This window comes from Lagopus leucura, unplaced genomic scaffold (assembly GCF_019238085.1).
Source record: "Lagopus leucura isolate 7727_CA_CO unplaced genomic scaffold, USGS_WTPT01 Super-Scaffold_100037, whole genome shotgun sequence".
NCBI classification, from domain to species: domain Eukaryota; kingdom Metazoa; phylum Chordata; class Aves; order Galliformes; family Phasianidae; genus Lagopus; species Lagopus leucura.
The window spans coordinates 1,058,546-1,074,089 of record NW_024962286.1 but is presented as its reverse complement, the minus strand read 5'-3'; the positions used below and the strand labels follow the sequence as shown (position 1 = coordinate 1,074,089).

The following is a 15,544-nucleotide window of genomic DNA, read 5'->3' as shown; positions in this document are numbered from 1 at the left end:
AAGTGTTACAGAATAAAACCCTGAACTCTCAGCAGTATCTATAAGTTAGAAAGTTCCTCACTATTCCTCTGTTTCTTTTGGGTTTTTTTTGTGTCTGTTTGTTAGTTTTTAAATTAATTAGTCCATCTTATGAACTACGACAAATTAACACATGCTGTGCCCAGTCAGGAAATGCAGTATTTCAGGGCAGAATTTCAACTGCATAAACCTGCAGTTCCTCTTACATGAATTCTTGGATCCTGCAGGTCGTAAGGTCGCATGAACTCCTCCACGGGTTCCCCAAGGTTGTTCTCCAGCAAGCCACGTATCAGTTTGTATTTAGGCAAATCCAGAGAGCAATGGACTGATGAGAGACTGCCGTGTATCAGTATGTCTGCAACTGCATGACTCAGCTCTCTACAGCAAAGAAAAGAAATGGGTTTTCAAGATACTACAGCACAGCAGGGAATACTCTAAGACACATGAGAAGGAATGTGAAATGCTGTGTGTTTCCTATACAGCATAGAAGGATCCCACTTGGATCAACTCACTTGTCTAAGTTTCTCTCTACTTGCAACTTCAGCCTGAAAGGTTCTTTCAATAGACTTCCTCCTGTCTGCCTCACACAATAGGATGGAAAGCTCAAGTCTGTACTTGTGTCTTCCACAGCCTTGGAATACTCTCTCGGGTATCTCTCTGCAGCAAATATGTCCATGTCCTGCAGATCAACCACAATGCAGTCTAAGAGGCAGATGTGATCCTCTGCAAGTGCACAGGAGATAACACATGAAACAAGAAAAAAGAATAAAGCAAAAAGAAATAAAGAATTTGCAGAACTAATGCAACTTACCTAAAAAAAAAGACATTTAGTTTCCCCTGGAAGTTATTCTGATATTTATTCACACTCATCAATATCTGTAACTATCAGATACCAAGCTTGGGTAAAAGTGAACTTAACTATGAGTCCACAATACTCCTTATGTTCATAATAACCATCTTAAAACACACCCAACCTGCAGCAATGTTCTTCCAGAAACTGAACTAAAATCCTCTAGTCCTTTAAGCTGCAAAATCCACACAAACTAGCAAGTTACTTACTCTTACACCTAAAATCTTTAAACTTTAACACTTTCTGTTCACAAGGTATATGTGAAATGGCACTGCATTATTCTACACAAAGAACTAAATTGGGTTCCTAGTGTTCGTAACATACCTGGGCTCTCAGGGTTTGGTACAACAGCTAGTTTGGACTGCTGTCCTTGTGGCTTACTCAATGAATTCAGCTCACTCTTCAGCCTAGAAACATTTCCTCCTGATGGCTTTTTCATGAACAGTCCTTCCAGCACTCCTTTGGATTCATCTGCACTCGTGGTTTTCTTCATGCTGTGCTTTGGAGTTCCCAAAGGAGACGAAAACTGAACAGAATCCTGCTAAAGAAAGCAATTCTATGATTAACAATAGCTTTCCCCCTTCAAATACAAAGGGCCCAACACATTCAAGTCCTTGACCAAAAAATAAATGTTTTCTATGAATTACATTATCTTTTACTACTGCAGAAAGATGGTCAAGCTTTTCTCCTATCACCTTAACAGAAAAAAATACTGCCTTTAAATATATATATATATATACACACATCATTTCAGAAACATTTTCAAAGGAAGATGTAAAACATTCCCAAGGAGAAAATAATTCAAAATGTCTTTTTTTTTTTTTTTGGCAGAACACCTCCCCCAGAATCCCATATAAATGAAATTAACATCACACAATGGGCTAAGACTGTCAAGATATCAAGCATTCCTGTAGAATAAAGATAGGAAAAATCTTTTAAAAGCTGTTTTGCAGAATACCTTCAATAGGCAGTGATTTCTGCAAGACCACGTCAGCAATTTAACATTTATTAGAGTAAGGGAATAAACACTTCTGTATCTGATATTGTTTTAGGGGTGTCAGCCATGATATCAAAGCGTGTCCCAGGATTTTTCTGCAGGAGCTGAGTTTGTAAAAAACCCCTTATCCTTATTCTTAAAATGTCCAGAAGTGAAAAAAGCAAAGTTCAAGAGCAACAGTTTGAAAATGTGAGCATTTAGCATGGCCCTACAAAACAAGGCTGCAGAGGACATGCAAAGAGAAGACATCACATCATTGTAAATCCATGAGTTTAGGCAAACCCACATTAATAGCTCCTCAAACACGCATAAACAGCACACAATAATAAATTCAACTCAGAATTTTATGGAATTCAGCAAATTCTTTACACGTTAATGTAGGTGGGGACATTTTAAGTGCTAAATTCCACAAGAGTAGGATTTTTTAGTTAATGAGGAGCACCTTAACACTATCACAAAGATGTGAAATACCTCAAATAAAACTGGATCCTTGTATGCATTGCCTTGCAAAATCAGATCCTCAAAAAATAAACAAGGCAGAGAAAGAAAATGAAAACAAAAGAATGCAAAACTGAGAAACAAAACCCAGCCCCGCATCAAAACACCCAACACCAAAACACATCTCTATCCTGCTCTAAATCACCAAATACCTGAGTGCTACATAACACAGTCCTGTTAAAATGAAATAAAATTGCTACATACACATTTCCTGTACCCTTCTATCATTATTTGGGGGATGTTCCATTTATGAATCTTTACATATAGCTGCACAACAGAGTGCAGCAGACAACCAGCACTCAGAAGACAAGTCAATGTTACAATCTAGTGCTGTCTTTCAGTAAAGGCATTGTGAGGTATTAATCATACAGCAATAATGGACAGAAATCCTGCAGCAATGGCAGGTCACTTGAATCCCATCTCCTCTTTAAGAAGGGAATGAGTGACTGCCAGAACAACCACCCATTTTGTTGCATAGATTAATTCTAGAAACCCTTCCCAGATGGGTTTTCCTAACCTCAAAGTTCCCTTCCGTGCACTTAAAACTTTGGTGCAAACCTATACTGGAAGCCTTTTCTTAGGTTTCACCTAGTGAAACCAACCACACATAGTTGGTTTCATTAAGTAAAAGCAGAAAGCAAAAAACAGACTAAAACAATTTCTGTTCTCCAGCATTTTCCAACAACTTTCAGCTCTGAATTACCTCCGTTCTCTGCTATTGTATGGAAGAAGGAGGTCTAGCTGAAAGTCTTTTATGTCCCCACATGCAGGTGTGCACCCAGCTGGTCCAGCTTTCCTACATGGCCAGCTCCATCAGCACAACCTGCCACTGCCCCGAAGGCCTCAACAAGCAGGCACTGCGTGTGCAGAACAGAGCAGCTGGGTACAAGAACCTGCAGCCAGTTCCAATGTACAGAGAGAAGAACCAGAAAAGTCCCAAGCAGAGAAACTGAGAAGAAATGTTCTTACCTTGTTCTTCAGCGAGAAGGTGCCTGGCATGCCTGCAAACAGAAATCTGTTCTTCACTTTCAGTTTTCCAAGATTGGCAACAATAAGACTGTTGGATTTTGAGCTTTCAGGTATGAGCAGCACAGGAGCACCAGCCTCAATATCAAGAAGAACCCGGGAAGCTCGCTGAGCTTTGTCTCTCACCTAGAATCATAGAATGGTTTCAGTTGGAAGGGACCTTTATGATCATCTAGTTCCATCCCCCTGCTATAGGCAGGGACACCTCTCACAAGACCAGGCTGCCCAAAGAGAGAGCAAACGTTTATTTGAAAACTTGGTTCATAGAATCATAGATTGGCCTGGGTTGCAAAGGAGCACAACGCTCATCCAGTTCCAACCCCCTGCTGTGTGCAGGTCACCAACCAGCAGACCAGGCTGCCCAGAGCCACATCCAGCCTGGCCCTGAATGCCTGCAGGGATGGGGCATCCACAGCCTCATTGGGCAACCTGTGCCAGTGCCTCACCACCCTCTGGGTGAAAAACTTCCTCCTCATATCCAACCTAAACCTCCCATCTCAGTTTAAAACCATTCCCCATTGTCCTATCACTATCCACCCTCATAAATAGCTATTCCCCCTCTTGTTTACACATTCCCTACAAATACTGAAGCATCAGAGCAATTTGGAAGCCCACTGCATGCTTTGGTTTTTTTTTAGTACTTTTATAAAGTGTTATCATAACATTTTCAGATTAAAACAATGAAAGACTCTTCTTGGCGTTTTATGGCACTGTTACATGCAAAACACATTTAGAAACTCGAGTTTACAGGAAATAGGTGGTTATTCCACACTGATTAGTACTGAATTCAGGAACACAACTTATAAAATTAAGACAAAATGTTGTAATGATTTTATACAACAAGTTTAAAAGGGAAAGTGAACTCTTCTTTTCAGCAAAGAACAAAGTCCAGTTCAAAAAGATTGACGGAAACAGCAAACACCAGCACAACAGGTGCCAGAATCAACATTAAATTGCACTTTCCACACTGAACTGGAAGGGGAATGAGAAGACTATTTGACAACTCACTGCTTAAAAAAGGGATTCATTATGAAAAATTCATTTCAACTTACAAAAGTCTGCTGGGAAAGAACGGAAAAGAACAAAAAAACAACACCCCAACGTACTGTTTGTCCTTCAATTGCTGCTCTCTGCCGGCCCAGGACATCCTGAAGCTGAGTGAAGTGCTGAATGAAGGAAACCACCTCGGCCTGGAAGCGCTGGGTGTGCACATACTGAACAGATGCCATCCTGAGAGTGACACGAATATCACACTCTCTCTGCAGCAATGGATCTGGCCGCCCATATCTGTGATAGAGGACCAAAGTAGAATTTAGTTTTCTATCTTAACACCATTTTACAAATAGAGCCATTCATTATTCACTTACAGAACAATAACGAACAGGATTTAACTGGTGCTCGCAGTATGTAACTTCAACAATTACAACAAAATATAGCTCATATGACATTAGCTTGCTAATAGGACTCAGGCCAATAACCAGAGGTTTCAATTCATACTTGTAAACTTGAAAAATGAGTGCTTCTTCACCACTTGTAGTGAAACGTTCTCTGTAAAACTCCCCGTGAGCTGTAAGGTCACTTAGGGACAGACCTCCAATGCTTCCCTGCAGGGCTAAATCCCCATCTGCAAAACAAGAGCCAAACAGCTGTAAGCATCGAACACACCTTGCTGAAAACCCAATTTTTCCATAAACTTGTATTAGTGGAATAAACTCACTGTAAGTAACTCAACAAAGGACACTAATTAAACATAAAACCTGATACTGAAACAATTTGCTACAAACATTAACCCAAATGCAACCCTATCATTTGCACACACAGCGATCACAGCACTCTGTGAACTCAGAACTCTTTTCTTCCTCTGAAACAGTAATACACACTATTGTGCTGCTCTGCAACTGGGAGGACTGCAAGAACTTAAAGTCAATCCTGAAATATCCCAATGGGGAGGAATAGAAGCATCACATTCCCTAGAAACAGGATGTACAAAACCTAGAACAATGAGCAGCAAACAATTCAAACCACAACTGAAAAGTAACATCTCCTTTTATTTTAAATCATCTCCCATCTACTCACCAATTATTTCCAAGTGAGCTGCAAGTTTTGACACACTGGCTTTAGCGAGCTCACTCGTTGTCTTGTTCAGAACTAAAGACAAGGAATGGACCTGGTCAAACAAAAAGAAACAGGGTGGCATTACACAGTCTGAGCTCATAATTGGACTGCCCTGTTGGTTTTTTTTTTTCCAAGACAATTCCACTACAACTCAAAGAATGATTTGATCAGGACAATGGATGAAAGCAGCCTTTTTGCATCCTTGTTTGCATGCTAAAGTCTCCCAAATACCTTAGAACAGTCAGGTTATCAACATGTCCCAGCACTGTTATCTTTGTCAAGATTTATCATTTGTTAACATAGAATCATAGAATGGCCTGGGTTGAAAAGGACCACAATGATCATCGCATTCCAACCTCCTGCTATGTGCAGGATCACCAAGCTGCCCAGAGCCACATCCAGCCTGGCCTTGAATGCCTCCAGGGAATGCTTCCTACCGCACCTCTGGACAAAGACTATGTTACTGCATGTCTACATTCATAAACATGTACGTATGTAAAGCTATAGAAGCATACATATGCATATATTTTTGAAGTACTCTCCACAGCACCCAGAACAGCTGTTCCAATTCCAGTATGTCAGCTCCAAGGAAAGGTAACTACTTCAGAGACCACCAACACTGAGATTCTGCCTTGTGTTGCCCCAGGGAAACAAAAACCACCTCCCACAGGACTTGCACTTCTCTAGGCTCTCACTGTCCAAACTCTATCCAGGAGAGCTCCATAAAGATGAACATGGAAAGTACTACTTCAGTCTCTCTTTAAGAGACATATATACATGTGTATGGAGGATGACAGAGCAAGGGAGCCAATCCATTTGCAAATAAACATTTTCTGCAACTTCTCCCTCACAAAACCTACATACATACATATTTTAAATCTACTGTTTTAACTGTGTTCTTCACTGCAAAATGCAAATGTGACTTAAGTTTCCATAAAGCAGAAGTTCTATGGTAGACAATACCATTATGATTTTGCACCTCAGGCACCATACCTTCAAATCCAGCTTAGTGTTTACAGGCTCTTGGGCTGCACAAACAGACGAGGTATTTACTTCTGATTTAGATGTCTGCTGAGCATCTTCAGGTTGCAGCTTCATCGCGTGGTTATCAGCAGTGGATCCAATCCCAAAGAAATCCAGTATCACCACCCAGGTTTGCAGAGTGATTAAGACATCCAGACAATTGAAATCGACATCTATGCTGCGATTAATCTTGCTATAGCGAGAGGAAAACTCAGGATGTTTCCTATCCACTAGAAATATATTGATATGAACCAATGAATCATCAAAGTGACTTTTTCCACAGGGCAGCTTGGATCTATCTGCTGTTGGAGAAGGAGGTGGAGTCAGTGGGTATTCAGAATCAGCATCTTCTTTTTGTTTCTTACGTGAGGCACAAACTGGTCTTTGGTAAAGCTGAAAGACATTGGATGCTTCTTCCATATGAGATGGCAGGGAGCGTGGCATATCTGGATATTCAACATTGGATACTGACGGACATGACTGTGAAAGGTATTCCTTGTGTGCTAAACTGGATGGCTTGGGTGCTCCACGGGACACCATCAGATTCTTATACACAGAGTCTGGTTTTTTTTCTAGAAGATCTTCCATTAGCAGTGAACGCAAGGCAATCTGAATAGACAAAGTCTGAGGATGATCTTTAGTAAACTCAACATCAAAATCCTGAAACTTAAGGCTGACAAGGCCTTGTGCACCGAGTGTAAGATCGCCACTTAACTGAACCTGGAGCTCAGAGATGTGGAAGTTTGCTTGAATCTGAGTGAAAGACTTTGTTTCCCTGATAGTTAATGACTTGTTTGGAACAGAATTAAAACTGGAGTGGCTGAATAAGCCATTTTCCTTCCGTTCACTTGAGAATTCTGTGCCTGTACTGAGAGCTGATACTGATGGAGAACTGTGACAAGTCGAAGATGCAGCAGCAGCTGGAAACTTGTTCAAGTCTTCATTGTAAATTAAATTATCCAGGGTTTGCAGGACCTGTTCATACACATGTTTTGCTAACACAACCTACAACAGAGGAAAAAGCAACCACAGTCAACACGGTAGCTCTCTGTAACTCTGAAATAACTACCTGTATTTGAAGATACTTCCCTGAAAAACTCGTATCCAATATGGAGAAAAATGTGTTTATATTGATAACAGGATTACTAAGTTACCATACCTGAAGAGGGTTCACAAATTTCCCTTCAATTTTCATGATGTTTGTGATTCCAAAGTCTTCGTTACTCAGCGGGAATGTTACATCTAAATCTCTCCCTAGGGGTATCTTTTCTAATTTAAACTGGATGGTGGTGTTATTCAGAATGTGGAAAGCTGTTAAGAAAAAGTGAAATGAGAACAATGTTATAATACATGAATAGATTATCGTATAAGGACTGCACAGCAGGGATGATGCAGGAGCTATGAACCAAGATTTCTCAGCAATGTTGGCCCTGTTTTGTTAAATTTCTGCACGAAAGACATTATTCAGTTCTTGATTAGGAAAATAAAAATGGATACAAATAAAAGGACTTGCTCATTTTATTTAAAATCGAGCAGCACATTTCAGGAGGATGGGGTGAGGCAGTACATAAGCAAGCCTACAACCGAAACACATTTTTAGCCCTCTCTACCATTAATATAAAAAATAATAAAGAGTCCTTTGATTAACATACCATGGCCTTTATGTAATGATTCAAAGAAGTCGTGACGAGTAAATTGGGATTCCTCCTGGCTATTAATACTGGCAGGACCTGAAGAATGAAGACCCTGAGATACTTCACTTGCAGACTCCTTCTTGCTCATAAACTGGCTGGTATTTAAAGAATACATTTTAATATCTTTTATTTCAACTTGCAGTCTATCACTTGTAGACTCATCTTCTCCTGGTACAAAATTCTGTATAGATATTTGTCCTAGGTGACCTACAAGCAGCTCAGGGCTACCAGGCTTTCGAGGTATTGAGACAATTGGTGATTCAATGTTGATGTTCAATATAAGCTTAATAGTATCGCTTTTGAGAGGTGGTGATCCAAATGCAAAGCCATCATTGTCTTCTAAGTTGGCAACATCTCTTGATCTTGGTGTCGTATCAAACAAAGAAACCATTTCACTGTATTCAGCAGTTTTAGTTGCCAAGACTGTAGTAACTTTTGAAGCTGCACTTTTCAGCATGCTGCGGAAATTCTCTTCCAATTCATCCATTGACAAAGTCAGTTCTTTCAGAAATTTAGCGGAGTGGTTGTAGTGTAAGGAGGCCATTCTGAGATTGAGAGAGCATTCCTCTTTTGACTTTTCGGTCAGAGTAAAACTTAATGCATCTGGAAGGCCACTTCCATCATCAAGTCTAAAGAATAAAGATTCAAAGTATTCTACATCACCAATGAGATTTTCATACCTCCCTGTATTCCCTATGCTGACAACATACTGGTTCTTAACACTGTCTTGCGTTAAATCCATCAGGTGAAGACATCCAAGAGAGCCATTCACATCAAACTTACTACACATGGAAACATTGACTTTGGTACCACCAATACTGGCTGTTGCAATTTTTCTGCCATATTTTTCTCCATTTGTCATTCCAACTGTCCTGAGGAGGAGGATATTCAACCAGTGAATATCAACTGCTACCTCTGTATTCTGTACGTAAGTAGACTGAAAGGTTTCCTGCTCCCTCCAATCTCTTTCCATGTCGTCCATTAAAGGTTGAGGACTGGAATCTTCTTTCTCCTTTGGGAAAGATTTCTGGAGAAACCCAATCAGTTCAACAATTGTCTCTGGATTGAGGATGATATCCAGGTTGTTCACCTGTACAGAGATCACCTGCAGGCTGCTATCCAAATTCATTGATGGGCATTCTGCGCTCACAAACTGATACTCTAATTTTATCAAAGACTCTTGATCTTTTCCACTGTTGCCAGATGAAGTATTTGATGCAGCAGCACATCTCTCTGTCAGACTGGATGCGTCAATGGGATGTGCATCACACGGTCCGTAAACTGGTGACTGAGCCCTGCTGTCTCTGAGACTTCCTGTTGGCACATCAAAACTCAGATTCTTATGAGAAGCCATCAAAAGGTCAAAATCTGTTCCATATGTTTGCATAGTGTCAACAAGTAACAGTCCATGAACAGTCAGAGACACTTCTGCATCGTAAGGCCTTTTCACAAAATGGGCATTGGTGCCAAAAACCTTCAGTACAGAAATATACCGTCCATTACTTTCAACCCCCAGCTGCATACAGTTTACTTTGAACTCAGCCAGTAGCAGCTGAGATTCAACAAGAACTTCCCTGGTATGCTGCTCGAGCATCACAACGCTCTGCGTCAGATTCATTACAGAATCATGCAAAGTGCCAAGCTGGTCAACCTCCAGAAAAATCTTATCTTTCCCTAGATTGAGGCCATCTGATGACTTCGTTTCAGATGCACTCAGCTGTGTGCAACAGTTCTTCAAAGCCAATATTTTATCTTCATTGATATGAATTTTCAAGTCCGGTAAACTGCCAGACAAGACAGCTCCTGGGTATTTGGGGTCAGATGTGTATATCAATCTGCGCTCCAACTGCAGGTGAACATTGAATTTTTCTACCACATGTGTTGGACCCACATCACTGTCCTGAACGTGTTTCCAGTTGTCTTTCACTCGACCCACCATGATCTGAAGATCCAGAAATGAAAGCGTGTATCTCTCGTACATTTTCTTACTCATTAAGTGTGCTTGTAACTGCTCTTCACTTATTTCTACTCCAGTAAATTCAGAGAGTTTGATTCCACTGTTAGTGCTGGTTTCAGGTGGTGGAGTATTGGGAGGAGTTGCAAGAGGTGTTTTATATTCCTCATCACTTAACTCATTGAATTCTGGTGAAAAAGTATCCGCATTCCTTTTAGATTCTTCTGTGGATTAAAAAAAATAATAAAAATCAAACAAATAAATAAGCAAACAGAAGTATTCCCCCCTCCTTGGATATTTTCCATCATTACCTGATCATCCTGATTGATGCTGTATTTTTAAAACACAGGGTACCTCCGGTACTGTCCTTGCCCCTTCCACTGTCACTTTCTCTTTTCTCAACAGGAAATCTACTACACCTCTTTTACATGGATGCAGATGTCAGTCACAATGTATTAAAAAAAATCTATTAGAAGACACTATTTTCTCATTTTTTAATCCACTTTCTATTACTATAAGCTTTACTGTTATCAGAAGCTGTTTAATAAAGAAATGAAGTAATTCATTAACCTGCCTATGCAAGCCTTTTGAGACCCTTCAGGATTTTATCATAAATTCCTTTAAATCATCTAAAAGAAATACTTAACTACAATATATTGCTGATCCAATATGTGACAACTTTATTTTAAATTGTATATTTTTAAACCTCTTTTTATCATGAGAAAAAGCTTTTTCTACTCTGCAAAGCAGGGATTCTATCTTCCAAATTTTCTTGTAGCTCAAACTACACCTACCAGGCTGATGCATTGGTTCCAAAGGGAAACAAAGATGTATCTTCTGTAAACAATTTTTGTTCTTGTTGTAGTTTGCCCTGACACAGAAGTTACTGCACAGTAGACAAAACATCACTGCAGATAATTCTGAGCTCAACACCTTGACTTTTCACTGCACCACAAAACTACTCACCCTGGAGCTGCACTTTTTAAAAATTAAATGAATAGCCCATTGGTATCTCTTTCATTTTTTAAATATTTAAACTTATTGGCACACACCATACACTCAAATTTCATTTTAATTTTCGTTCACTGTTTTCCCAATGGAACATGAAAGAAGCAATGAGTTGTTTAAGAAGCAATGATTTTAACTTCTAACATAAGCAAAGGACACAATTTTCCATTCATTTCTATTAATTAGCTGCACACACGTGCTAAGAACAGATCCATATGACTTCAGACCTGGAGGGCTTATTCAAAGCATACTTTCACTGGGAACACTGTCCCCAAAAAGTATTCAACAGCTAAGTTTTGTATCCCTCAAAACAAAAATCTCATCTGTGGTAAAGGGCCTGGAACACTAGCTTCACACCTGCTTAAAGCCTTCAAGAGGTATAAGATTATAAAGAGATTATTTCATTTAATAAGTAACCTCAAACCCCTGCCCTAAAGAAAACCCATGTCCCACTTTCCATTACTTTTAAAAAACACCAGCTAAATATTAATTCAAAAATTATCACTAACAGCAGAATTGTTTGTGAAACTACACGTCTACAGAGGAGCAACTCTTGAGACACCTCTACTTCCCACAGAGAAACAGGAGTTTCTGGGAGAAGGTGGAAGGAAAACGAAAACTACAATAATACTAAACCATACCTTGAGAATTGGTTAGCAGTATTCTTCCCAGATCTATAACAACTAACACTGGATCCACAAATTTGAAATCATCAGGAAAGATCACCTGAGGGGCAGAAATATCAAGGCACACTGTCCAGCTTTTGCTGTTTTCCTGGAAGTTTAAGAAGAAAGAAAAAATGACTCACAACATAGAAATAAAATCAAATAAAAATGCCACGCCAAACATATCACCCCAGTTAGGCACTTTTCCACTGTCACATCTCACACTCAATAGCAGAAAAATACAGCTCTGCTATTAAGGGTTTCAAGTGCTAACCCATTTGTCAAGAAAGCCAACACAACCACTTGTGGCCAACAACTTACAATGAAGTCTCCTACTAGCAAACGATCAATAGTTTGCCTGATTTCAGCTTTCGTCTGCATTTTCAGCTTGTTGTACTGTCTTCTGGCAGCTTCAGCCACTTTGGCCTCTAACTCAGACTGATATCCAAAACCTGTGCGGGACATTTAAAAAAGAAATAGGTATTAATTTTGTTTAGCTATTATTTAATCAGGAGAAAAAAAAAAAAAAAAAGACTGATATTTACTTATTCTGACAGAGAATCAGTTCATTTTAGCAATAAAATGTAAGATAAGAACACAATTTTGCCTGTATCTATTCGTAGTCCAGAATAACTTGTTGCTCTCCATGCTTGTCCTGGAAAGCTTACAGAAGTGTTCTGCCTTAGTTAAGTATTTTAATTCAGGTGGCACGAACACTCATCATGTGGTATAGCAACAACTTGCAATTTGAAAGTGAAAGTTACAGGAGTCTGCCCATGGGAAATTGATTAAACAGGAAAATCACTCAGAGACATCTCAGAAAAATCTCAGAAATTCAAATTTGAATTTAAAGAGGAGATTCGATTAGTGCTTTAAATTTCTAAGGATAAAAATAAAGATATATATCACAAAAAAGAAAAAACAAAAAGCCACACAAATATATATATTAAAAGTTAACCTGAGGCATGAACCCTTCCCTTGTAGAAGAAGTCAGCTACTTTCTTAATGGCTTGGGGATTGTAAATAATATTTAGAGGTCTGGTGCTGACTTCCAGGCGCCTCTCAAAATTACTGTGGATAGGATTTCTTTCATAGAGCATCTCAAACACTGGGGCATTGGGATCTGCAATGGAATACAAAACAAGTTACACAAACAACAAAACTACTGGGGGAGAAAAAAAAAAACAATAAAAGACACACAAAGAAACACTACCAAAAAAAACCAAACAAAACAGACACAAAAATCAAAACCCCAAGTACTGAATAACTGATTTCTGGTTGGTACAAATAATCTCACACACTCGCTTTTAAAAACAGGCTCAAGTACCTACCAGCACTTTGGTTCGTCATTTCAGATGACAAATTCTGGAGCCCAAAGGAAGATACACAGCCAACCTCTTTTTGCTTGTAACAATTTAAGAGAGAGAAAAAAAAAAGTGAGAAAAAAGTCAACCAACTCAAAACAAAGTTTTTTCTTTATCAGACTTGTGGTCATTTTAAGTGAATCATATGTATTGCCTGAGACCTTTTTATGCATTTTTTCTTTGATACAGTCAAACAAGAAGGAAGCACAACTATCTCATGGAGCAGCCAAAGCCTGAAGTTCAAGTTTCAGTCTGTTTTCTACAAACTAAAAAGCAAAAGCAGGGTAAAATTCTCATAGAATTAGACTGAAACTTTTCTGCTTAGAAGAGATATTTCAAATCTCTACAGTTATTCATTAGGAAGAAGAAACAGCTTTTGCATTCCTGGTTCTCTATTTCTACTCACTGCAACAGCAAGCAGGTGAAATAAATCCTTACTCAGTTGGAGCAAACAACTCTATGAAAATGACCAATTACTGATTAAGCAGCAATGCTGACTGCTCCAAAATGAAAGCCTGTTCAAGTACATTATTCTCTTCCCAAAGTGTAACTGTAATGTTGAAGCTGCAAGCACACAGAGCAAACAGTGGAGATTTCTATGAGTTATCCTTAGAAAAGGAGAGCAAAAGTACATTCAAGAAATGGAGATTTTTCTTCAAAGCTCATTTCCTCTTTTAGGGATAAGACACAAACCAAGGGAAACAGCTGTGTTGCATTTTGTAACGTTTACTGTTTTCATACGCACACATCTTACACAGTAATTCAGGGTCTGTTCACCTACAGGATTAGGGAAAACAAGGACAGGGAATATGGTCCCTTCAGTTGCCAAATCCCTCAGAAAAAGTCCACCAAGCTGCACTTTTAGAAGGGAAGAATTTCTGCGAGGAAGGGATTCCGCTAAGATCTTCACACCTGCAACACAAAGACAAAATCATTTTATTTCTCCTAGTAGGCAGCACAGCATTTATTTCTATTTTCACTTTCTCCAAGCTGGCTTGGTGAACTCATTTTAAACTTCGTTTCAGTATAAAAATGTTTAAAATGGATTAAAAACAAGTCAGAGGAAGGTCACAAGTTGGACAAAGCTCCTTTTCTACGACAAAGAGCAAACAGAAATTGACTCAATACCTGAAAACTCCAGCTGCATAAAAGCACTCTCCTCAGCACGTGCCACTTTCTTCTCTTTATGCAACAGAGTGAAAGAGCCACCTTGCAACTGCAGGTTTAGTTTAGCAAATACATGATCTCTCTTTGTGAATGTATTCATGCTGGAGGCATCTGCAGCAGGATCAAAAAAATCATCTGCACCTAATAAAAAACAACAAAAGATCATTTATTATTATTTATTATTTATAACTCAAGTTTCTGGAAGGTTACTAAAGAACAGAAGGGTTTCTCTGAATTGTAAGATAACTATTTCCCCATCTCTAAGGGGGGGGTAAAAAAAGAAAGAAAAACCCATGCAGACACACCTCTTTCCTTAACAGAACTGAATGCTCAGAAGAACTTTCCCATTGCAATTAAGGAGCAATAAACCTAAATTTAAGATGGCCCCAACAACCCAGTACAGTCACAGCACACATTACCCCTACCCACTTGAATGGAAATGTCTCAAAACTCTTTGCCACAAACATCTAAAGCATTTAGAAGTAGACGTATTCTATATATCATTTTAGTAATAGGGATACACCAGTACTGAAGAGGGTTTTTTTTTCCTGTTCATGCTTGTGAGCAGCCTTAAAAAGAAACACAAAACCCCACAGTCATACCTAGCATGTCTTCTGGATTCCACTGCTCCTGGGAGTCTGGCAAAAGCCCTTCAAAAGGTTCACCTTCGTAAGGCTGCTGTGTGTATCCATACCAACCTCCCCAACCAGGAAACCAAGACTGAAGGTACTGCAGCATCCCAGTGCTACTGCCATGTGCAGATTCTGCTGAAGGAGAAGCTCCAGGAGAATCAGGCAATGGTTCTTTAATGCTCTGTATATGAACATTAAAGACATAAATGCTTATAAATGGAAGAACATCACAAGCACATAAAACTTAATAATATCAAGATATGATTCCACCTACTTCACACTCTTACATTCAGTATACCAGTTTCTAAGATGGAACAAATGCTGGAAAGAGTACTATTGAGGAAGACCATCATATGATGGTCACAAACTCACTATGAAAGGTGACACAAAACTGACAGTAGAGGAATCAAGCACTGTTTGCAACACTAGCACTGATGCCACGCTTTAAAAATAAAAACTAATACAAGCTAACACTCTCTAGGAGTGAACACAACCCAAAATAATTCACATCAAGATTTTAAATACTGCCATGG

At 39.2% G+C, this 15,544-nt stretch overlaps 1 protein-coding gene across 5 annotated transcripts in view; it reads right to left on the bottom strand.

The window, feature by feature from the left end:
* VPS13D (vacuolar protein sorting 13 homolog D) overlaps nt 1–15,544 on the bottom strand; it is an 88,058-nt gene that overhangs the window by 63,588 nt on the left and 8,926 nt on the right. For 2 of the 5 annotated variants that reach the window (XM_042883340.1, XM_042883345.1), the window contains exons 12-28: nt 14,982–15,192; nt 14,341–14,520; nt 13,994–14,124; nt 13,180–13,252; nt 12,807–12,971; nt 12,170–12,300; nt 11,825–11,957; nt 8,180–10,399; nt 7,687–7,838; nt 6,498–7,532; nt 5,466–5,556; nt 4,887–5,013; nt 4,496–4,676; nt 3,333–3,515; nt 1,193–1,409; nt 531–741; nt 225–396 (exon numbers count right to left, since the gene is read on the bottom strand). In XM_042883340.1, coding sequence (XP_042739274.1) covers nt 225–396; nt 531–741; nt 1,193–1,409; nt 3,333–3,515; nt 4,496–4,676; nt 4,887–5,013; nt 5,466–5,556; nt 6,498–7,532; nt 7,687–7,838; nt 8,180–10,399; nt 11,825–11,957; nt 12,170–12,300; nt 12,807–12,971; nt 13,180–13,252; nt 13,994–14,124; nt 14,341–14,520; nt 14,982–15,192 — 5,613 coding nt within the window. The remainder of the gene's footprint in view (nt 1–224; nt 397–530; nt 742–1,192; nt 1,410–3,332; nt 3,516–4,495; nt 4,677–4,886; nt 5,014–5,465; nt 5,557–6,497; nt 7,533–7,686; nt 7,839–8,179; nt 10,400–11,824; nt 11,958–12,169; nt 12,301–12,806; nt 12,972–13,179; nt 13,253–13,993; nt 14,125–14,340; nt 14,521–14,981; nt 15,193–15,544) is intronic. The other 3 variants (XM_042883341.1, XM_042883346.1, XM_042883344.1) reach the window with 2 other exon arrangements.